Below are 25,311 nucleotides of genomic sequence, written 5' to 3'. Positions count from 1 at the left end.
GGGTTTAAACCACTGGTCATACACGTGATTATCATCTTTTTTCTGGGTTATTCTGGGCAACGGCAGAAATGATTTACTCTCACTCTCTCGCTCTCTTTCTCTCCCTCTCTGCAGAATCCAGTTAAAGCTTGAGAACTGTCTGTCCAACAAAACAACAGCCTGCCTGCGAGTCTCTCGTCTCTTCCTGTACTCTCGGACAATAATCCGTCATCAGTGTAATAAAACATACCTATCACATTTCAATTTGACTTTGTTATTAGATTGAATAAATGGCCTAAATTCTGTAAAATCAAACATAAATCGTAGGTAATCAGATGAGAGGCAGCAGGAGACAATTATTTCTCCGTTTAACAAACAAGACAGTGACTGATGCAGATAATTATGCAGATTCTTCTCTTACATTTCCTGTCATTTATCCTCCACAATCAGATGAGCTAAAGAGAAACTGCAGCCACTCAAGGTTATAGGTGCTGCCTTGATGAAACAGATGGAGCTTACATCTGGACTATTTTATACTGCATACACCAGAGTAACAAAGACGTATGATCACAGTGTCCTCTATAATTACAGCCATCAACTGTAATACACCCTGCAAATTGTTCAGACTTCCAGGACTCAGAAATTAATTTTACCTAGAAATGAACTTGAATTTTTAATGAGGAGTTTTAAAATGGAACACTATTAAGTAAAGATAGTGAGACAAGATGGTTTTCTGAACAGGCAGACTTGCATAGTCTTTAATGATCCAATGCAAATTATTATAACTTACAAATGCATTAGCAAAAACATCAAAATGTGTAAATATAACTTATATACATTACATAAATTGCAAAGCATCTTAGGTAGATAACCATGTGTGGTCATGACATAGCATTTGTGCATAGCCATAAGAGTCACTGGTATGGCATAACATCACATGATGATGTTTATAAAAAATGAAAAACAGCAAAAAGAAGCATAAAACACATTTCTGAATGACCTTGCAAAATGTTTTTAATCTTACAGCAACCTATAAGTATAACATCTGTAATGAACAATATCACACATACACAATATATAATACAGTAATCCATTTCGATCCTTAACTCGTCCATTTAAATTCTTAACCTTTTTAAAAACGTATTATTAGCTAAATTTATTTCCTGTTGCAAGGTTTTAATTACTACAAACTACAATAGATGTTAATAGGCTGTTAAAACAGATATAGTTCTATGGGTTTTTTTGCATATACATTTGTGCAACATAGTTACAAAATCTAAAACTGCATTGTAACTGTTGTCAAATCTAATGCATCATCGCATAGCGTGTTCTGGTTTAATTTGGCAGTGAAATGAATATCTCTAAAGGCTAACTGTGCCAGAGCCCTCACCAAGGAAGAGATTTTATTCATTATACTAAGAGCTGTGAGCCTAAAAAAAATCACACACCAAATCAAGGGCACACCACAATAATTAAGCAGTTGTTTCATTATTTATTAGTGGAAAATTATTAAAATAATGTCTTTACACATTATATTATGTGTGTATATATAATTAATTGGTAAATAAATGTAATGTTTAATTATTAATATTACAATTATTTACTTAAAATGTGCTATTAATAGTACTAAATGTTATATATAATTGTATTTATTTTGTATCATTTTTTATTTTATGAAAATGAATTATTATCGGACACTAAGAGTATTTGTTTGTTGTTTGTCTTTAAACTTTGGCATTGCTCAATCCACAATACAACCTACTTATCTTAAATTTGATATAATCAAACTTCTCAGCTAAAATGTTATGACAAAGAGAAGTTACCTACTTACATTAATGTCAATCAGGCTTGCAAAACATGAATGAGATTATTATAAAGATGAGTTACTATACCTATTTACATGAATGTCAGTCAGGCTTGCAAAATGTGTTATCATAAGGCTTTGTACCTTGCTGTGTTGGCAAGCTGCAACTTTGAGAGTTACTAGTTTTAAAGGCTTAACTAATTGTAACTATGACCATTCATTTTCTATTCCAGCTCAAATAAGCTTCATTGTGAACCTCCCAGTGTCCCCACCATCTCCACCTCCACCCATTGATGATCGTGGCACGAAGTCTATAGTGGCAGTGTGTTTTATCTGTCCTTTGCTCTGACTCCAGAAGAACATAAACACAAAACAGATCGCCACAGAGCTGAGGAAAGAGAGAAATCCCATGGTGGTAGCAATGATGAGGGTTTTAGCATCAAATGGGTAAGGATTTGACACCCGTGCCGAGGAATTGGTAGAAGGAGGTAATGAAGTTTCCATCCATCCCTCGTCTGAGAAATACGATGCTGTGCGGTTTTGTGGGATCCCCTCCACATGCAGACTCACGGAGATGCTGTCATTACCCGCTGCATTAGCTGCAATACATAGATACGTTCCACTGTCCTGTACTTGGGCGTAACGCACTTCTAAACTCCCATTAGCAAGCACTCGTACTCTCCCGACAGAGCTAAGTGCAGTCTGCTGGGCTGACAGCCAGGTAATAGAAGGCGACGGATAGCCGTCGGCTCTGCAGTCAAACCGCACGCTCATGCCCTCCACCACACTCGCATCCTGCTGCTGGCGGTTCAGAATCTGCGCTTGTCTGCACGTAAATATAACCGGAAGATCATCCTCCGAAAAGTCACGAAATGCCTTCTTGTGCTGATTCAGAGCCGAACAGGTGGGTTGGCGGCCATCAAAGTCCAGCCGCCGACGTCGTCGCACAACCCAGAGTAGTCTGCAGTCACAAGCCAATGGGTTTCTGTCCAGCCGCAGTGTCTGCAAGTTCCCTACGGAGTGGAAGACACTTTCTTCCAATGTTGTCAGACGATTTGAGGACACATTGAGCAAACGAAAGTGGACCAGACCCCTGAAGGCACCTGGCTCGATACGTAACAGGCTCCCACCTACCAGGTGCAACTCTTGCAGCCGCAGAAGCTCCCCCAGCAAGTTGCCTTGTATGGAGGTGATGGGGTTGTAGGACAGGTCGAGGTACTGCAGGTAAGTGAGATGGCGCAGGGGAGCGTAAGGTACGGAACTAAGGTTGCAGTTGCTTAAAACTAATGTGGAAAGGTTGAGACCGACCAGGCTGTTGCTATTAAGCGTCTCGAGAGAAGGCCAATGGAGGATCTGCAATGTGCGCAGCTGGTGCAGTCGGCGAAAGGCGTTGTTGGGCAGCACGCTTATGGTCAGCTTGCGCAGACGCAGCTTGGTCAAGCTCTGAAGTTGCGACAGAGCTTCAGTGGGGATGGAGGTTAAATTGCTGCGGTCCACGTTCAGCTCCTTCAGTGCCTGCAACCCAACAAAAGCCCGTTGTGAGATAAACACCAGGTCGTTTTCTCCTGCATCGAGCTGCTGTAAGTTAATCATGTCCCGGAATGTGTAATCCAGGAAAACCAGGATCTCATTCTCACTGATATCCAGACGTTGAAGATTGGAGAGGCCAGAGAAGACCCCGACCGGGAGGATCTTGAGGCGGTTGTTCTTTATCCTCAAGTATCGCAGGTTCTTCAGACCCTGAAATGTTTCCACTTCTATCATGGAGATAATGTTCTCACTCAAGTCCAGGTCCTCCAGCTTTGACAGACCAGAGAACTGACGTCTAGCCAGCGTTTTCAATTGGTTTCCTGAAAGATCTAAGCGTTTGGCATTGCTGGGTAACCCCTCAGGGACACCTGTCAGGTGTCTTGAGGAGCAGTTGACCTCCAACGTGTCACGATAACAAGTGCATTTCTGCGGGCAGGTGAGGTCAGCAGCTGATAGGTTTAGGCACCACAACAGCAGGACTGTCCATGCGCCCCGCTGGCCACACAGATCCATGAACATCTTACCTCCTTCCTGCAAAAAAGAAAATGACATATAAGAGTGTCCACAATAAGGAAAATTCTTTTTAAAATTATAATGTCAAGTTCTCAAGTTTTTGAATCGGTTTCGGAAAGGAATTCTTGATAGTTACTTGATGGTAACACAAATCATTAAACTCAAACTTTCAAATTAATTATTTATTTGACAAGATCAAGTTTTCTTAATTGTAATTTAAAAAAAAACCTACAGATGAGAATACTGTTTGTGCGCAAAAAACAAAAACAAAAATAATGACTTTATTTAACAAATCCCTCTCTCCCCTGTCATTCTCATTAAGCATTAACATTAACCTTAGGTTGAACCACTGTAGTCACATTGACTATTTTAAGGTTGTCTTTACTACTTTTCTGGACAGTGAATGACAGTAATTACGTTGTTTTCTATGGGGGATAAATAAAATCCTTGGATTTCATAAAAAATATCTTAATTTGTGTGACATGAGAATGAGTAATTAATGACAGAAATGTAATTTAATTCATTTTCAAATATGTTTTTAAATGTTTTTAACTATTAATAAGTAGTAAAGCAGTTTTGTTAAAATATTTTTTTCTAAGATTTACTAGAATTAATAGACTATTTTAAACTACACGTAGGTTTTCTTTTCAAGAATTTCATTTTTTCAATTAGGATTTTCTTCATTGTGACATAATTTCTGATTTCATCCCTTCCAAAAATATCAATATGAATTTTAATTCAGAAATTAAGAAACATACACATCATAGAATAGGTGATTTCAAGTCATTGTATGAAATGCATTTGCATAAAATGTGTATTTTTATTTCTTTTGAATGTATTTTTGAATACCTTAATAGATGGACCAAAAAAAAAAAGGCAAATAAGTGTTTTGTTATTGACCCAAATGCATCTTGATCAATCACAATGGAACAGGGATACTGTAAGTACTACTAAGTTTTAATCTACATCTAATAGAAACATTTTCAAGAGCTATAGATGTCAAAATAATTGAATTTGGAGACAAACATTACCCATAAGTCATTTTTTTTAACTAGTTATGCTTACCAAGGGACTTTTGTAGTGCCAGTTCTCATAACCAGATATTTTCAGGATGGTATCTATGTTGGGCTCAGTGTTCGTTGGAGAGGCATTTAGTCACATTTAGGTGCCACACTTCCAAAAGCCTAAAGCCAGAGAAGAGAAGAAACAGAAAAAATTATTGAGATTGATTTATGATTATTTGTGCTATAACAATCTCTTTAATCCTCTGCTTTTAGACAGACTGACTGATCCAGATATAACTGAAGTTGTAGAACAGCTTTTCATCCATTTCTGATGGACAACAGTGGAACGTTCTACACCTGTTTTGGTACGAGACTGCAAAATATATGTGTGTCTTTTAAATGCACACTCATTTGGTAAATATAACAATTCATTGTGGCTTAACAACACGCACAGCACAAAGAATATTTTGGTGGTACAGACTACAATTTAGCCATTGTGCAGAGAATAAGTGCACAAAATGTCAAGAGTGCAAAATAGACACATCCAGACCTCCTCCCATATATATATATAAACACAGAGCAAGTTTTTGCAAATGTGTGAAATAAAATCAATAATTCAGCCACAAAGCAGTAAAAAATTGAACAGCAAGGAAGAGGTTACATAAGATTACAAAACAGACACAACCACTCAAACACACACTCACTCACTTACACACACGCAGAGACACACACACACACAAAAAAACTGGTTTGGCTGTTACAATATGGTAAAATTGAGCCAAATGTCTCAAATAAGAGGTTGAAATCAGCTCAGACCCAGATTTATTAAGCTGTCATAAAACAGACCTGTTTTTGTTACATTTTTATTGAATTTTGATGTTTTGTGTAACAAAATGTCCTCCTCTATTCAGGTTTGACTGTAGTAAAATTAATGCAAAAACTGACACTTCAAATCAACATTTAAAAAAATAAATAAATAAATAAATAAACCTTGACAAAAAGTAGTCTTTGAGAAATTATAAATCCAAATCCACAACTTAACAAAAATACGTATTTATGTCTAAAAACATGAGAGAATTTATAAGCCACTTTATATAGAACTATATCTAGTGGTTACACCATGGCATTGCATTTAGTTTTTCTGTTTTTACTCCCACCAGATGGCACTAATCTACCTTCAAAAAATTGGATTTTAAATGCCTCATCTCTGCTTTAAGTGAAAAATAATTAAAAATATATATTAGAAATAAGTTGTGTATGATTTTCAATTGGGACAAATAGCTAATAAAAAAATGTATAAATATTGCATAGTATCATAAAATAACCTCAAAATTTTAAATAATAATCAAAAAATATTATTGAACAAAAATATATTACATTGGTTTTCCAGAAAGAAAAAAAAAAAGTTACATTTCAAGGCTTCGGTCACTTTTGACCGCGAAGGAGCCAAGTGTGACCCCTAAACGAAGCGGACCGAAGGGTTAAATACATAGGGAGAGGTAATCAGCTGAACAGAAACAAGGAAACTAACTAGGGAACACAGAACACAAGCAGAACAGGAACAAAGTACTGACTGAAAAGGAAACCAAACACAGTGAAACTAAACAGAAATAAACACGACCCCGACAGTGTATAAAAATGATGAGACAGGTGACAGCTGCACGCTAACATGCTTGTTTCCCTCCAGCCCTCAGCATTTACAGCTCTAGAGGGTCTGATGTGAGAGGACAGGTGTGCAGGGCACTTTCACTATAGTCCAGCTTAACCTCATGTCACAGGGTGCAGGTGCAGAGATAGACACAAATTAGGAATTACCCACTCAGCATGGACAGACGTTGACTGTGCTTCAGTTTAATGGATAGAGCTGAGCCAAACAACAGCAGAGCTCAGAGAAAAACACTGGATTGATCAATAATACATAAATTCAGCATACACACTCTAAATAAAGAAGAGTGATTCATTATCTGAACATACATGCACTGAATTAACATAAAACTGTAATGCAAGTGGTTTTTGACAGAACCTTACACAACTATGTTTAGCTTTGCACTAAAAAAGTAAATCAAGGTAACGTGATGCATTGAGATGTCTGAGATTTGTTCTTTCAACATGTAATTATCCTCAGTCATTTAGTCTATTTGGATTTGTTTGTTCACTTAATGTTAAATGTCTCCTGTCAAATGCTAATTAGCAGCACAATAATCTTTATCATGCAGTTTTTATTTATTACTCGCCTCTAAAGGGAAAGATAGCTTGCAAGTCTTTGCCTCAGAAAACATTTCACTTCAGATTTTTATAGTTAGACAACCTCAATACTTCACACATAAACCTCAGGTGACAATTAACAAACAGCTTAAAGGGATAGTTCACCCAAAAATGAAAATTCTGTCATCATATACTCACCCACAAGAAGATATTTTGAAGAATGTGGGTAATTAAACAGCTGCTGGTCCCCATTGACTTCCATAGTATGATAAAGGGAAAAAAAAAATGCTATGGCAGTTAAAGTGGACCAGAATCTGTTTGGTTACCCACAATCTTCAAAATATCTTCTTTTGTGTTCAACAGAAGAAAGAAACTCATACAGGTTTAGAACAACTTGTGCGTGAGTAAATGATTTTTAGGTGAACTGTCCACAAACTGTTGTATGATAATACTGCAGACAGAGCATGCTGGGAAATCACAAACTCTTACAAAATGAGTTTAAAATGTTTGTCTGACTCTAGGCTAATTGAGAAAGCATTTGCATTTGTCTCCATGCCTGATATTTACTCCAAATCTATGTTATACTGTATGAGAACAAAAAAAAAAAAAAAGCCATTTTTATCAGAAAAATGCATTAAAGTATCACATTAGTAGACCTGTTACATACATAAAAAGTATTTAAAAAATAAACTAAATTAGATTTTAAATGCTTAATAAATCATAATTCTACACAGAATTTCTGGTACAATAGTCCTTTGCATACTAATGAACTGAATAAAATGGGTACAAACTCCTACCTTGTCGTGACAAATGATCTCAATTATTCCAGTCTTGTATTACACCTCTCCCACTGCTTGCTTGCTTAATATAGCATATTCACATGGGTCTGGGTTTCTCGTACTCTCCTGTTTACTCACAAAGCTTCTATTTTGAACCTGTTCCTGCTAAAACCACTTAAAATGAGGCTGACTTGTTTCCCTGAGTACTCCAGTCCAGTGTCATCCCCAGTCTCCACACAAAGGCCTTATACTGGCCAAATAAGCTGACTCATAATGCTGTATCTAGAGAAAGGAGGGAGAGAGAATCACTCTTGGCTTGGCTGTTTTGACACCATATTGGTTTTCCACACAGCAGAGAGCCTGGCTTACACAAATTAAAGGTGTGAATCCCTCCCTGTCGACTTGTGAAAGACACAGTGCAGCAGGTGTACGAGATCTGGACAAGACTCGTGCTCTGTCTTGCTGCTTTCCTATATTACATTTTCACACTGTCTGACAACTAAGCTCATCTTGATTGCTTATAATGAAAGCAAGAAAACATAGCCTAAGTGATTTTGATCTCATGATTATAATTCTGAAACATCTCGACAGACAGCCGTCTAATAATATATCTCTTTTCTCTCTATATAGCATTTGTGGTTAAAATAAATGGTTTATTTTATTGTTTTATATATATTTTAATACTTATTAATATAATATAACATTTTTAATATATATACATTTTATTAATATATTTTATTTATAAATATAAAAGAATGATTAAATATATAATCATATTTTTTATTACCTAATATTAATATATAAAATGTATTAATATAATATAAATGTATTTCAAAAGCATAAATATTTTATATTCTTATTTTTTTATTATATAAAGCACAAAAAAATATATTTTTATAATTTATTCATTAACACTATTAAATGAAAACTGCCAAATTTGTGGCCCAAACCCAATAAGATGCCTCATATTAAAACTTTTGCATAATCGCCTACCAGGACCGTCTACATACCAGCTTTGGCAATGCTCTTATCTAACAATCAACACTCTGCCAAACATCGAGCGTGCCCTTGTCGATCTGATGCAATGTCATCACAGTTAGCCAGCCCTCACTAAGCTGAACACACCAACATAATGTGTTGTTTTCTCATTTCAGGCCTGACTTTCATACATTCACATCAACAATTAGAACTCATCAGGGTCAGAAAGGCTTCTTTAGGTTACAATAAATGACATGGACCTCTGCCAGATACTATAACAGGGGGTCAACACCTTTTCATTGCTGCTGTAGCTGTTCCCCTGACTCCATTAGTAAACCGCAACACTTAAAGCCTCTGCAGACTGACTGCAGATTTGCACTTCACTGACTCTAGGCATGCAGAAGGGCTTATAACAGTAAGAAAGTAAGTATTATTGAGCTTTAACTGTGCATTCTAGTGTAAAAAGGTCAGGGGAGGGACGTGCTGAGCAAACAGATGAGGGAATCCAGGCATTTTGAAATTAAAATTAACCTTCAACATTACAGGATATTCACAAAATGTCAGCCAAAACCATTATTTTTACCCTTTATTCTGGATCACACTAACAGTGTCTTAAATTTCAGGACCTCTTCAGTGACAATATCAGAGGTCGCCAACCTGCATATTTAGCTTGACCTCTAACCTCTGAGTGCAGCCAGGGAATGTAGTTCACCTGTCTCTTGGAGCCTGTGCTATTCTCGTCCCAGCAGGGTGAAAACGACCCGGAGCCACTCTCCAATCTCCAATTAGAATTCCTCACATCAATTCTTCACAGAAACAATTGCAACAAAGTGAGAAAGAGGCTGTTTATGGCTCCTGGCCCTCTACCCCCTCCACAAAATGAAGCCATGGGAATGAACGCAAGTATTAAAAGCTTTCAGAAACAGGTGTTGTTTAGCTATGGGATATGATGACAGATCTTCAGGACATGGAGTACTTGTTCCTTTCGAGTTTGCCCGGGGAGCGGAAAAATAAATATTACCGAGAAGGTGAGGTTCACACTTGGATGCACAAACCACAGATGCTTCCTCAAAGCCCTCAGTGAATTTACAAGACACTTCAGCTCATCCTTCTGTAATCCACCTTTGCTGAAAGCCATAATGATAGAGTTTAAAAAACATTTCTGTTGTGTGTTTGCATGTGTAGCATATAATACAAGCATTTATATTCTCAGCCTCTGTTGAAGTGTGACTGATTTTGCTGCTTTAGTCTAAAAGAGTGTGAGAGGAAGATGGTATAACAGGTGTAGCTTCAGGCTTGTAACAAACAATTCAGTGCATACTGCAGACTGTAATACAGGATGTGTTTTGTGGCAGTGGTGGTTGTTTGTCAAAGTCTTGTTTTTGTGTACAATGGTATTAACACCATATCAGATTATGCTTTCCCTGGGAATGAACATCAAACAACTGTGCACACAACTAATTAATTATTAAACTATTGAGTCAATTATGGATAACTTAGATTTTTTATCGATAAATATGCCTAGTCATTTAGCCTATTTGCATTTAGATTACCTTTGCCATCATCTAATGTTCACTTAAAGTTAAATTATTAAACACATTTATTACAGTTTAAATTTAAAAAGTTAAAAGTGAAATGAAAATCTCTTATATACTGAACATTATAATTTTGTGATGCCTGAATTCACTTATTTAAAGGACTGATTTTAGTTTTTAGTGTTTTTATTTATTTAGCCAAAATAATATGAAATTGAATTTAAAAAATCAGTCAAATAATTGCTATTATGACAGGAAACAATATCTAATATTTTGTTTACGTCGTGCATATTTTACTTGGTCAAACCAATATGAATGTTCATGCTTCTGTTTTTCATGATTATGTGGAGCAGCTGAGAGAGGTCACGATGGGTTTAGATCACAACAGTCTGAAGGACAGATTATGATAATTCAGCTTTGCGCTGGTCACTTCAGTCAGTGCGTGTACATTGTGTACTCCAAAGACAATCAAATTTGATGCAAAAGAAAAATATCTGTGGAAAAATGAACATGACATCATCTCACATGTTCCTATTGCCTGCCAGAAGGCAGCGCACATACTGTATGTGCATGAGTGTTTTAAAATGACTTCAACAGTAACTTTTCAAGGACACACAAGTGAGGTGACCTCAGGCTAAACTGAATGCATTAATGTAACTGGGTCACTGCATTTGTGCATTCCACAAGTTCATTGTTAATTTTAGGCAAGTTTTTAATGAACAATAGATAACAAACATTTGCATTTATACTGTATATGAAACATGCAGCGAAACATGCAGCAAACTAAACCAGTGAAACATGCAGCACCAAAAGCATCTGAAATTCAGTAGACATGCTGGAGGGATGGAGATAATTTGTTTTTGAAGGCCCGGATTCAGATTTCATTCCATCAATGCAACGTCTCTTGGAGCGCAGACTATAAATCAAGTCTGAGTCCATTGATTTTTAGTGTGATTGTGGAGAGGTCACACATATGGATGCGGTTTACGCTCATATGTCATCTGTGAAAAGCACAGAATCTGCTTCACCCATGTATGTATGTCCATAGATTTTAATCCATCAATAGGCATTGCAACCCAGTAGTGCTGACAGATTGCCTCCTATCCAGGGTCACAGATCCAGCTCCCCTGGAGTCAATCATTTTTTCCCTTAAAACACATCTTTGATCACCAAAATTACATATTTAAATTTTTTTTCCTGTGAAAAATTTTCTTCATGCCTTAATAGCTTGAATGTAACTCTACACCCTTGCTTCGTTTAGTATACATGGATCAATGAATATGCAAATTAGCCCTGCCTCCACTTGCTCACGCCAGCTCAGAGATCCACTCGGTCAACTGACTGAGGTAAACACTGCACAATGGTATCGCTCTTTACAAAATCGGACACATATCGGTAATTGATATTATTAGCCTTCTGCTTGACTATGGCTGTGTCCGAAATCGCCCCCTATACCCTTAAATAGGGCACTATTTGAGGGGACAGCCAATTTGGTGTCCGAAACCATAGTGGACATTACTGAGTGCCCTCATTCAATCCCATAATGCACCGCAATAACGAGTGTACAACTGATGTACACTCAATGGCTAGAGAATACCCATAATGCATTGTGAGAGTCGCGCTGCACGCTGAATGAATTCCCGCATCTGACCAGAAGATGGCGTCCGCAGCTGAGTCTTCCATCCATCCACTTCCCAATATGGCAACAGTGTAATATAAGGTATAAATTCCTTTCACTTGATTATTAAATTGTTTAATTAAGTTTTATACAAGCTAGATTTAATGACAGAGCTCAAGATCATTTTTTTTCATTACTACTGGAGCTGCCATTTTGCCAAGATTCAAATAATTATTAAACAGCAAGCACAAACCATGAAAGAGCGACAGCCATTCTGGCACACCTGGTGTCCGAATTCACTCACTTGTTTTCACTCACTCCTTCAAGTGGACTATATTAGTGGACTAACGTAGGGAATAGTGAATGAGCGTATAGGGGGCGATTTCAAACACAGCATATATTATCAAACAGCTAATAATTTGTTGCTAATGTTACACAAACCATGTTCCTGTTCATCATCTCAGAGTCAGACACCTGCCTTCTAACAATCAGTATCCTTACAAATACTTAGAACAACTCTGAACGTAGGTGGAGAAAGGCATATAGTTCATCATAACATCGCAATATGCATCATACACCCGCCATATTGCTAAATCTACACGATTTTTCATATCAACAGAAAAATATACCAGGATAACCTGGTTTCTCTCTATATACTCCTGTTAATGATATGCTAAAGCCCGCCGGCACATTTACATGATTGGTTACAAGGTAGTTTGTACCAGTGATTTCAAACTGCGGGTTTGAGTCTTTTTTTCACTGCAGTTTCACTTAGAAAATACTCAGTAATGGTGTTGACATATGACTTTGCACATGGTTTGTCTTAAAGCATATTAAAAACACCACACAGACATATAAACAACACAAGGATTAAACATTCTTCACAAAAAGCAAAAAAAACCCAAAAAAAACAGCATGACTATTGCTTAGTTAAAAGATAGGTCTGGTCTATAGGGAAATTTCGCCAGTGAGACCTCTTCATCAGGCTGTGTGCTGTAATACAGGACACCCATTAGCAGGGTCATACGGTGCCCTGGATAGTTCACAGTCTAAGCAGTCCTAAATAGGTCCGTTTTAGGGCAGCAGGATTACGCAAAGAACCAGGATGATGCTCACAATATGAGGCAGAGTTATCAGGGCCCCAAATCTCAAATTAAGTCCAAAGGTAACTGCTGTGCATTATTAAAAAGGCAAAACTGGTCAAAACTGGGCATCTGCACCTGTTCAGTGATATTAAACCCTGCTTCAAAATGACCTCATAGCAGCAGACCTCATAAATCACATGCCAATACATAAGAGGGCGTGATGAGAATGTCGAGTGACCAAGCAAAACAAACCAGTGATCAAGTAAGTGCTTTTACGGCTCCACCCCATCAACCGGTGATAAATCAGGCTCTGCTGTGCATTACAACTCGTCTGATTAAAGTGCTCATCTGGACCAGCCCCAAAGCTTGCGCTCCTTTAGCGTTGGCTTACGAGGGAGCAACAGGAATTTGGCGATGTGGGATGCTGTTTGAAATCTCATTAGAGAGAACTTGCTCAGATTGATTAGTTCTAATTAAGACAGCCATGACTGCCAGGGGCCTCCAAAACTGTAGTGACCGTGCGAGCCGAGAATGTGAATGCTGCGCACGATGCCAGCTGACCACTGGTGCCGCTAACTGCTATTTTTAGTTGTATGTTTGCCTCCCAAGACAAAAGCTTTCAAAGACATTTGCCTCATGGGACTATGATCTGGCCCAGACAAGTGGGCTAAAACAAACAAACAAGCAAGCAAACAAACAAATCTATCTATCTATCTAGAGTCATTGAGTCTAAATGGTCTGACAATCAATCTATCTATCTATCTATCTATCTATCTATCTATCTATCTATCTATCTATCTATCTATCTATCTATCTATCTATCTATCTATCTATATCTAGAGTCAGAGTCTAAATGGTCTGACAATCAATCAATCAATCAATCAATCTATCTATCTATCTATCTATCTATCTATCTATCTATCTATCTATCTATCTATCTATCTATCTATCTATCTATATAGAGTCATTGAGGCTAAAAGGTCTGACAATCAATCAATCAATCAATCAATCAATCTATCTATCTATCTATCTATCTATCTATCTATATAGAGTCATTGAGGCTAAAAGGTCTGACAATCAATCAATCTATCTATCTATCTATCTATCTATCTATATAGAGTCATTGAGGCTAAATGGTCTGACAATCAATCAATCTATCTATCTATCTATCTATCTATCTATCTATCTATCTATGTATCTATCTATGTATCTATCTATGTATGTATGTATCTATCTATGTATCTATCTATCTATGTATCTATCTATCTATCTGTCTATCTATCTATCTACTCTGATTGAGTCTAAATGGTCTGACAATCAAACAATCAATCTGACTATCTAGTCATTGAGTCTAATTGGTCTGACAATCAATATATCAATGAATCAATCTGTCTACCTAGAGCCATTGAGACTAACTGGTCTATCTATCTATCTATCTATCTATCTATCTATCTATCTATCTATCTATCTATCTATCTATCTATCTATCTATCTATCTATCTATCTATCTGTCTGTCTGTCTGTCTGTCTATCAAGTCAATGAGTTAAATCAATTCTCTATCAGTGTCTCTCAAACAATAAATCAATCAATCATCAATCTCTCTATCTATCTATCTTAGTCTACTCAATTTTCTATTCCAGCTTTACACACTACCTGATATTTTAAGAAAATAATTTTGAATAATATTTTTATGTTTTTGAAAGAAACTCAAATAGCCAACATAAGAAAACATCAAATTAACAATGTAGGCTACATACACCTTCTACAATATCATCTTTACCTTGGAAACCATAGTGTTAGAATGAAATTCCTCACACATTACGATTACACTAGTCTATAACAAGAGTCGTTAACTTTAATGTCTGTTGTTTAGCTTAAATTAATGTAATAGACAATACGTTTTATATCCATGAGTAAGAAGTCTGATTGTGATGAAATTAGTAACTTTAAAATTATTCATAACATTGAAGAACACTAAACAAACACTGATTTGAACAAATATAACCTACATAAACTATCAGAAAAAACAAAAAAAAAAAAACCACAAAGCGGAACTCACCCGCTTCCCTTACAATATCTGCATGGCAGCGATGTCATAGCTCTCCAAGTCTTTGTCCATCAAGGTTCGCAGTTCCTCACTTCTGCACAATGTCCTCTAACATCGTGCTCAGAAAGACGACAAGCCTGTCTTGAGACAAGACCCGAATGTTTTTAATCGCTTTGTTTCTTCATTAATTCCTTCAGTCTACGACACATCCCTCCTGGGTCTAGTAGGATAATTGTAACCTTAATTTAGGTTGGCTGTTCTCCGCACTGACGCTCCTCTGCACTCGCTCCTCTAACTTCCAACTCCCACCTGCCCGTTTCAATACGAGTGAACATCCAAACCCCAGCGGTTTTAGAGAGCAGATCGGTGTTTACTGGTCTATTCAGCAGAGCTGATGAAGGATAACACCTCGTGAGGGCACTCTGAGAGAATGACAGATATTTGCGCGGCTTGGCCAAATCTCCGGATTTAGGTAAAACAGCAGATGGTTGCCTGAGTGAGACTCGTGGCTTGTAGATGATTGATAACATCTCATGGGACACATGTTTACTTTAGTCGATTTATAGGCCTACGATACAAAAGCAAACCATGTAAATGTGACTTGTTTGTGGTAAACTGTTCTAATTGCATGGTATTGTCGAAAAGAGAACACAACTTATCCAAAACTTAAATTACTTTTTTTATTTAATTAATTAAATTTCAGGTAAAAAAAAAAAAAAAGAAAAAGAAAAAAAAAAAGTTTGGCACAAGGTTCTGTGGTTGTCAGAACTTCACCGTAAAAATACAGTGACAATAGGCCTATTACAAGAGTTGACATAGTTTCAGCTCCTATGCCACAGATGGCACAGGAATGACACAGATTTAGCCATAAAAGGTTATAAACATCAACTAAAAGGCAACATTACAATGCACATAAATTGTTTAAAAATGGGACACCAACGTTTTAACCCTCTGGTGTTGCTTGGTCATTTTACAGCGAAAAAATGTTCCATGTAATGTGTAAGAAAATGTCTTTCTCTGTGATAATGCAAAAATTGACACTTCAAATCAACATTTCAAGCAAAAACAAACCTTGACAAAAAAGTAGCTAGTCTTTGAGAATGTCTAAATATATATCCAAATCCACAACTATGTAAGTATTTATGTCTAAAAACAACCAGAGAATAAGCCTTTCTATATATAAATATATATATATATATATATATATATATATATATATATATATATATATATATATATATATATATATATAGGAATCTACACCATGCTCATTACATTGTTTTAAAAGACTTTTAATTTAACATATATATATATATATATATATATATAAAACCATTAGATTTTTTTGTATGATTTTCAATGGGAATTTTTAATTTATTGCATAAATATTAATATTATGAAATTCTCTCAAAATACAAAATAAAAAAAAAAAATTTGAGAAAAATATATTACATTGATTTTATGGGGAAAACAAACAAAAACCTTACTTTTCAAGTGTTCGGTCACTTTTGACTGTGAACAACACAAGTGTGACTCCCAGATGTACAATACCGGGTTAAATAAAATCTGTTTGCCGTGGTTGAACAGGGAATTCTGGAAATGCCCATTTCCATTTGAATACTATACGATTAGTTATAGCATAAATACTTATTAAAAATAGTCTTATTATTTATTGCTATTAATTATTACTCATATATTAACATATTGCACTGTAAAAGTATGTAGGCCTATTGCCTTGTAAATATATTATTATTAGATATTATGTTATTAGATAATTCATAGTTTTTACTTTCAATGCATTTTAACAATATTTTCAGTAAAATTGCATTGTAATTGTCTTTTAAAATATAGGCATAATAGATTTTTTAGTAAGGTAATTTAGTTGTATTTTTTTTTTTTTTATCCTTTTTTGTTAAAATAATTATATTTTTTATGGTGTTGGCTAATCCAACAGTGCAGATAAGGTGATGGTAAATCACACTATTTGTTTTCCTTGACGCTTTAAGTCAGATATTTGCAGGTCTGCAACCAAGATCCTCTAATGTGTTGCAGGGTCAGATCTCCCAGGGGCTAAAATAGCTTTTATTAAATCATTTTTTAAGAACAGTAGCCATTCACCTTCGTTTTATAATACACAAAGTTTGGAGTTCACCATCTGTAGAGAGACAACAATGTTATATAACTTGCATTAAAACATCTCTGTGGTTAATCAGACTGTGATAGATTTTACCCTTCATGATGAAAAAAACCCTGAGAAGACATTTATTCTTAAATAACTCCAGTGCCTTTTTAATGGACATCACACAACATTAACCAGCACCATTAATGTAAAAGGACATGTTATACTTTATTTTATTCTACTTTATGAGTGAGGAGGACAAGGATTATACACCCAATTAACCATAATGTTAATTTAGGCACCAGGCTCCAAATGAATAACAGAGGTGTGATATTTAGTCTCAAAAACAATGAGTCAGGCATGGTCACGCTATAACCATTTGCTCACAAGAATTATAAGGATGTTCCCAAATGGCAACAGATTTACATTTACTATACAATCCATGGATAGCGCAAGTAAAATGGAAACAGAGATATCTGCACTGGAGTGGCATACATCAGTGGTTTAGGAGAGCAGTGACACTCTCCACATTGCCTGTAGGATTTTAATTAAATCTGGCCACTAGAGGGAAAACATTTCAAATGAAGGAAGGGACTGAGTGTAGAAAAGTCTCTAATATAGGAAACGTTCACCTTTATCCTCATTTAGTAGCTCTAAGTTCTTTAAACTTCACAAAAAGTAATCCATCACAACAAGACTGGCCTATTTTACCAAACCCTTTGTCTTTTCATGTTACTGTATAACTATAGTGTTACCAGCAGTGATTCTATATAATAAAATATAATATGCTTCAGACTGAATAAGGTTTAAAATGTCTGTGTTGTCATGTGTCGCACATTGTTTCAGAAAGTATTTATCCTTGCATGTTTGCATGTTTGTCTTAAGCTAGCAGTTCCTAAAATAGCTTTGAATGTACCATATGTAGCTATCTTTAGATATTTGTGTAACCTTATCCATTTAAAACATTAAATTATAACCGAAGATGTTACTATGAATTGTTTGCTGTGTCGCTTTAATGAATTATTGGTAATCATTTGTTAACGTATTTAATAAATTCGTTACAGTATTTATTAATATTTGTTAATAAAAATACAGTCGTTCATGTTAGTTCACATTAATAATGTTAACAAATACAACTTCTAATTTTAATAATGTATGAGTAAATGTTGAAATTAACAATGACTAGGATGAATAATGCTGTAGAAGTATTGTTCATTCTTAATTCATGTTAACTAAAGTAGCTAATATTAACTAATAAAATGTTATTGTAAAGCGTTACCGAATTATTTCTCATTCAGAGGATTATCTCCTTTCTAACACGTCTTCTGCAGAGCTGTTTTGGTATTCAGCCAGGAATTGGGATTATTTGCTTTTAGATTTTTTTCTTCCATGTTGTAAACAAAAGTCTTACTGCTGTTTGTTGTACATTTAAAAAGGATTGTAAAAGGACGTTTATCTCGTATCCCAACACAACCTTCTGAAATCTACTACATCATTCCTAGCAGAATTTTTTTTTCTTGCTCTCTCTCTCTATATTCCTGTTTATCCATTTACACAGCTCTCTCTGACCTGCCTTTACAAATGCTGTACTGACCTTGGCATAGAGTCACACTGATTTGTATCTGTCAAATCCTGCCATCACAAACCCTCAGATCCCAGTGCACGTGGCAGATGGTACAGTTGTGAAATTGTGAATGTGCTCTTGCTCTTCAAAGACTGTTTGTCACACTGGAATAATGTATAGTTTGCCAGGCTCTCTGTGTCTCAACTCTAATCCCCAGCATGTGGACATCTGTGCATCAATGGTGGTGGCACTGGAAAAACAAAAACAAGCTTCTGTGATGGGATTTATGAATGGAATGCCTACAGCTGCAGCAGCACTTTTTTACTAATATAATATAATATAATATAATATAATATAATATAATATAATATAATATAATATAATATAATACAGTGGCATGAAAAAGTATGTGAACCCCTTGCAGAATCTGTGAAAATGAGAATTATTTTAATAAAATAAGAGGGATAATAAATATAATAAAAAATGCATGTTATTTTTTGTTTAGTACTGTCCTGAGTAAGTTATTTTACATAAAAAATGTACATGTTTGCATTTAGTTCACAAGACAAAGCAATAGCTGAATTTATTAAAATAACCCCATTCATAAGTATTTGAACCATTGATTCTCAATACTGTGTGTGGTTACCTGATGATCCACAACTGTTTTTTTGTTTTGTGATGGTTGTGAGTGTGAATGTTTGAACCTTTTTTAATAGTTGAGTTTGAGTCCTTCAGTTGTCCTCAGTTGTGAAAAGATGAATCTCAAAATCATACAGCCACTACTGGAAAGGGTTCAAATATGCAAAAATGCTTGAAAACTGATGAATCTGCAGGACCTGGAGGAATTTTCTGAAGAACAGAGCTCAGTTTAACTGCTCAGGACAATGTTGTGATGTTATTTCCATCAAGAGGTGCATACATTTTTGGTCAAGATCTTGTATTGACAATGCAAGAGGTGAGCACTCTGTAAAGTCTACTCCAGCACATCCCAATGAAAAACTTCCAATGAAATTAAAGTCTGGACTCAGAAGTGCCAATTCATGTGTGAAAATTATTCTTCATGCTCTCTGAACCATTCTTTCACAATTTTAACCCTGGTGAATCTTGACATTGTCATCCTTGAATATGACCATGATGTGTCTTCCTACATGGTTGTTTAAGAAATGAAAAGCTACACACTCCATCTTTAAGGGTTAAAAGGACCGTTGCCAAACATATAACACGCTAGAAACATAATAATCACTGTAAAAATGATCTATTCATAGATTCTTAAGTATTTACCAATTAAAATCCAAACAGCTTTTTTTGGGGTGGGGCAGTGTATAATAATATAATATAATATAATTAATTAATATAATATAATATAATATAATATAATATAATATAATTAGGGCTGTCAAAATAACGCATTCATTTTGAGAAAAAATAACGCGTTAAAAAAAATAACGCAGATTAATCCATTCCGTATTGACCTTTGAACCTGGAGCAGTTCTAGCCAAAGACATCATGTCTATGGTTCTAGCCACCATTTGAAATGAAGGAGGGAGACGACTGCTGCGCTGACGAACAGAACGAGCAGAGCTCCTCCCTGGTGCGCGCGAGAAAGTAAGCACTGTCTTTGCACTCTCTCTACCTCACACTTAATATCTAAATCAACTGACACAATGCTAAAAGTTCGTAAGACCGAATCCATGTTTCACAAGGCGCATTCGGAGAATGTTTTTCCTGAATAACCGTTGGTTGTGAATAGTGCTCAAAAGAACGTCACCTCATCTTCTCTGACAGGCGCCCTGCACGTGCAGCTGACATAAACCACACTTTCAGTAAACAAACAGAAAATCCTATCCAGTGGTGAAGTGTTTTATGTGTTGACAAATCTTTTGCGATAGCCTAATAACAGTCGCGATTCGCATGCAACGCGTCAACGTCCACTTAGGGCTGGACGATATGGCCAAAATTTATATCACGATATAATTCTTAATTTCGGTCGATACGATATAATTCCGATATCGATATGAACTATATAATAGCCTCAGAAAAACTGCCAAGAACGGCCACAACGTCTGAAAAATGAATTTGCCAAATCTATGAAATTTCTTCCTATAAAACTATATAATATTTAAGAAATAAAAACAGTACAAATAAATGTATGTTCAGCTTTTATTTGTATTTAGCCTTCATACAAACATAAAAAATAAACATAAGACTCACTCACTTTTGTAATATTAATATCTTTAACATTAAACTATAATGTAGGCGGATTTTATTATCCTTAATATAGATTAAAACAAAAGTGCTTCAGCCAAGATAAAGATTGTGAACAGTAAAAACAGAAAAAAACAGTGAGAAACAACAAAAACACATTGCTGGGGCAGGAACATTGTTGAGTGTTGATGACACTAGGGGTGCAATGGTTCAAATTGCTCATGGTTCGGTTCGTCTCATGGTTTTAGGGTCACGGTTTCGGTACGTGCTATTAGCACATACCGAACCGTACCGAAACCGTGACCCTAAAAATTAGGGATGTCCCGATCACGTTTTTTTGCCCTCGAGTCCGAGTCCGAGTCATTTGATTTTGAGTATCTGCCGATACCGAGTCCCGATCCGATACTTAATAGCCTACGTAAAAAAGAATAAAGAAGAGCGAAAAACAGATCCAGAAACAGTGCTTTTCAGGTTTTTCAGGTATCTAACAGTTTTCAAATAGTAATCAAATATAAAATATCACTGCATATTATCTTTACTGTATAAAATAAATAAAGATTCATCATTATTGAAGTTACAAAAACTATTCAGTCAAGAGCAGTGAGTAATTTCTTTGTTATTTGTTGTTTGATTTAACATTAAATACAGGCAGCAGGAATAGTTGATTTCCCTTTAAGACATGCACGATCCAGTACATACTGTTCCACATGCGCTGTCTTTCTCGACTAATATACGCTCACTTAAGACATAACCGACTATGTTTGCTAGGATACTCGCTAGGACGGGCATGTTGACAATTTTTGTATGAATGTGGCCGCCGAAGCGCAAGACTTGAAAGAGAATGAGTTAGTTTAAAAACAGACAGCAACGTGTGCTGTTCAGGTCTCACCTGCGCTCGCGCGCTATCAACACCCGGGTGATGACGGCGTAAATGACTGGACATTAGAGCACACGGCACTCGCTGTTAACAGTTTACAAAGAGTGACTGTTTTGTCCACGCTTTTTGATTATCGTTGTTGTAACGGTTTGCGCATCCATCGACTGAAACATCCATTATCTGAACTCTGTCTGTCTGTTTTCCATGTTGCTATTTTAAACAAACCATATTAACGCTGAGCACTGGCTGATGGCTGCGTGTCTCTGTGGTGTACGTCATCACGCCAATGGCCAATCGAGTTCTGCTCTTTCTAACGGCTGCGCCTCAAGTCAGTGAGAAATGTTGTAATGTATATATCGAAATACCGGAAATGTGTTTAAAAATCATATCACCGTTATCGAAAAAAATTATATCGCGATATATATTGATATTGAATTATTGTCCAGCCCTACGTCCACTAATGTCCAATTCACGGCCTAATGACTCATTTGAACAGAATCATTTTAATGAATCATGACAACAACTGATCTGTCCACACGGTCTATAATGAAACATTTACTGAGAACATAAGTGTGCTTACCCCATTTTGCAAGAGTGGTTAGTAAAATTAGCCTTAATAATCCACAATATTTTCAGGTTATTTAAATGACAATGTGTAGTATATTAGGCCTACCTATAAAATCAGTTAGTTTAGACTGGAGTGAGGAGAAACCAGAACAAAGCAAGTTGTTGTTAGATAGGTGCATTCAATTGTATATGGTAGAAAATTATATTATTAGTTAATATAACTTCTAAATTCTACTTTTTAATACTTTTCAGGTTTACCAAAAAACCATCTTCTCTTACAAAGATATAAAATCATTTTTTTTTCTTTATTTTTTTTTGCAAAGAGGGCAAGAAAGAATTATTACAGTGAGAGTGACGGGTACTTTATTTTCAGTATCAGGCTGGCAGATCACGTGGGTAGGGCACTTTTTACTGTTTGTGTGGATGACCATGTCTGTCACCACCAAAGACCAACCCTGCATTGATTCATTTGAATTAAAATATATAATACTTTCACAGCAAAAATTATGTATGCGATTAATTTAGATTAATTAATCACAGAGTATGTAATTAATTAGATTACAATTTTTAATCGATTGACAGCCCTAATATATAATATAATATAATATAATATAATATAATATAATATAATATAATATAATATAATATAATAAAACATAACATAACATAATATAATATATGAAATCACATGATGAATGATGTTTAAAAGCATTACAGAATGCACCTCATGGAGTTGGTTGAAAGAAGCCCAGAGTGAAAAGCTTAACAAAAGTTGGCTCCTTTGAAGTAGCTTAAATATAATACAGTTTTAAGTTTTTAAAGATTTTTTGGTCACCTGCATTTTTGTTATTTTATAGTTTTGAGGACTTTACTATTTCTCTAAAATGTAAAAAAAAAAAAATAGGTATATAATTGTGTCCAAACTTTTGACTGGTATATAAACCATATACAATATAAAAGGGAAGTTTGATGCATTGTTCTGTTGTTCTCATTCTGAATAATAATGTGTAAAAAACTTTGCATCAAAAGTCTCGTGATAGTCATGGGAGCAGACATATGACTGCAGCAGAGCATTCTGGGTTTCTTTATTTGTGTGGTTAGACTGGAATGTAAAGTTACAGGAAACAGATGTTGAGTATACTGCCAATAGCTAGCTAAGGGAGGGATCTTTTTCATTTTTCTCTTTCTTTTTTGCTGTGTAACATGACTGAACAGCTGGAGTTGTTTAAATCTATATTCTACAATAATAATATATTCAAATTAATGCGCAATATTTCATATTTACTAAGGGCTCTGTTTATTTGAGCAGAGTGTTGCAGTGGTTTGTGTTGCTTTGATCATTTGTTTGCAATATTAATTCTTTGTTTATTGTACCTGACATAATTTTACAAAAATTTAATTGTGTTCGCACCGACAATATCTGCACTCACAAAATGTCTAAAAAATATAAGGCTTAATCCTTAATGTTTTAGCAAAACAACACTTAAACACACAAACACTGCAAATCAGGCTCTGATCAGGATCAGATAAACCAAAAAAAAGAAAAGAAAAAAAGTCAAAACTTTTGGAAAGCATGAATGAGCAGGTGTGTATTACTGAAAAATGCTTCAATCATGTAATGTATCCTGGTCAAAGTAAATCCTTCCTTTCCGGTATTGCAGGTTAATATTTAATAATATCATATTAATTCCAGTGAACACTGTGTTTTACCAAGAAATTGCATTTAGCGAGATGAACAGTATCTGAAAGTTTCTTTTAGTCTAGTAATCTTATTAGAAATACAGAAAAAAATGGTACAGAAACACAGTCTTACACTATAGTACAAAAAGGTGTTGAGTTCAAAGAAGTGTTGTGTTTTAGTTTGTACAGTTGGGGGGTAATGTGCAACGAAATGAAATTAGTAGCAATTACACAAAACATTTGTGCAAACTTAACTAATCCAATCAGTGTTTAAGGTGGATTGAATAAATCTGGCACATATTTTTTGTTTCCCATAGACAAAGCTGAATACGTTCTTAAATTTAGTCTGCTTAGTCTTGTCACCATGTCAGCAGGTTATGCTGCTTTTGGCCTGTGATATTTATGGGTTTGCTTGTATGTTTGTGAGTAATCTGCACATAGCATGAGCAACAAACACTAAGGGGACTTTCCTTGACATACATTTATATCTTAGTGCTGACCGCATGGCTATATAGTAGACATCATGGGACAATTTTCATGTAGACATCATACACTGACACACTGTACAGGGAACACAGGTTGTTGACTAACAAGGGGAAGTGTTCATGACAAGCTAACAGGGCCTCATGAGAATGATGCTCAGAAAGAGGTGCTATTTATTCAGACATTCAAATCAGTTGAGTTTAAAATTGTATGTCTAGTTCGAACAGCTAAAAAAACAACCTTATCTACTGAAAATCTGAGATGACTGAAGATGAACTTACTGAAGGTTATGGACTAAGATGAGAAAATGTGCATTATTAAACATCCAGCCTTTTGCAGCAAAGGATGTGACTGTTTCTTTTGTTAGTGTGACTAAAACCATCTAGCCCGGCCAAATGTATAAATACTAATGAGAATCATGGCAAAAATTAAAAACTGGTGTCAATAAGCAACTCCCAAGACTTCGGAGAGAGTCTAAGGAAACATTACAGCAAATTCATTATGTAAAACTGGTTATTTATTTAAAATTAATGGATCTATCTATCTGGCAAGAATGGTTATCATAGTGCTGAAAATAATATAATGGATCTCCAAAATATTATTATCGTTATTGTTGTTGTTGGTCTTAGTTAAATTCTTTTTAATTTCATGTACAAATCTCTTTTTCACGACCTTGGTATTGGTAGGATACACTATTCCCAACTTCCCACTTTTCCTAAAACTGTAACTCGACACCTG

General features: G+C 35.5%; 1 protein-coding gene across 4 annotated transcripts; it reads right to left on the bottom strand.

Moving 5' to 3' along the window:
• Positions 1 to 720: 720 nt before the first annotated feature.
• On the bottom strand, positions 721 to 15,554 carry lingo4b (leucine rich repeat and Ig domain containing 4b). Of its 4 annotated transcripts, none has more exons than XM_067407368.1 (3): positions 15,091 to 15,554; positions 4,892 to 5,010; positions 721 to 3,844 (listed from the first exon to the last, which is right to left on the bottom strand). In XM_067407368.1, the coding sequence occupies exon 3, from the start codon at positions 3,830 to 3,832 to the stop codon at positions 2,018 to 2,020; it is 1,815 nt and encodes a 604-aa protein (XP_067263469.1). In that variant the 5' UTR covers positions 3,833 to 3,844; positions 4,892 to 5,010; positions 15,091 to 15,554; the 3' UTR covers positions 721 to 2,017. The 4 variants fall into 4 exon arrangements, with proteins under 4 accessions (XP_067263469.1, XP_067263478.1, XP_067263487.1 ...); XM_067407377.1 differs by having other exon boundaries at positions 15,104 to 15,554; XM_067407386.1 differs by lacking the exon at positions 15,091 to 15,554 and adding an exon at positions 9,505 to 9,636.
• Between the last annotated feature and the right edge of the window lie 9,757 nt (positions 15,555 to 25,311).

The sequence above is a fragment of the Chanodichthys erythropterus genome, chromosome 2, assembly GCF_024489055.1.
Source record: "Chanodichthys erythropterus isolate Z2021 chromosome 2, ASM2448905v1, whole genome shotgun sequence".
NCBI classification, from domain to species: Eukaryota; Metazoa; Chordata; class Actinopteri; order Cypriniformes; family Xenocyprididae; genus Chanodichthys; species Chanodichthys erythropterus.
This window is presented reverse-complemented; position numbering and strand designations above follow the sequence as displayed.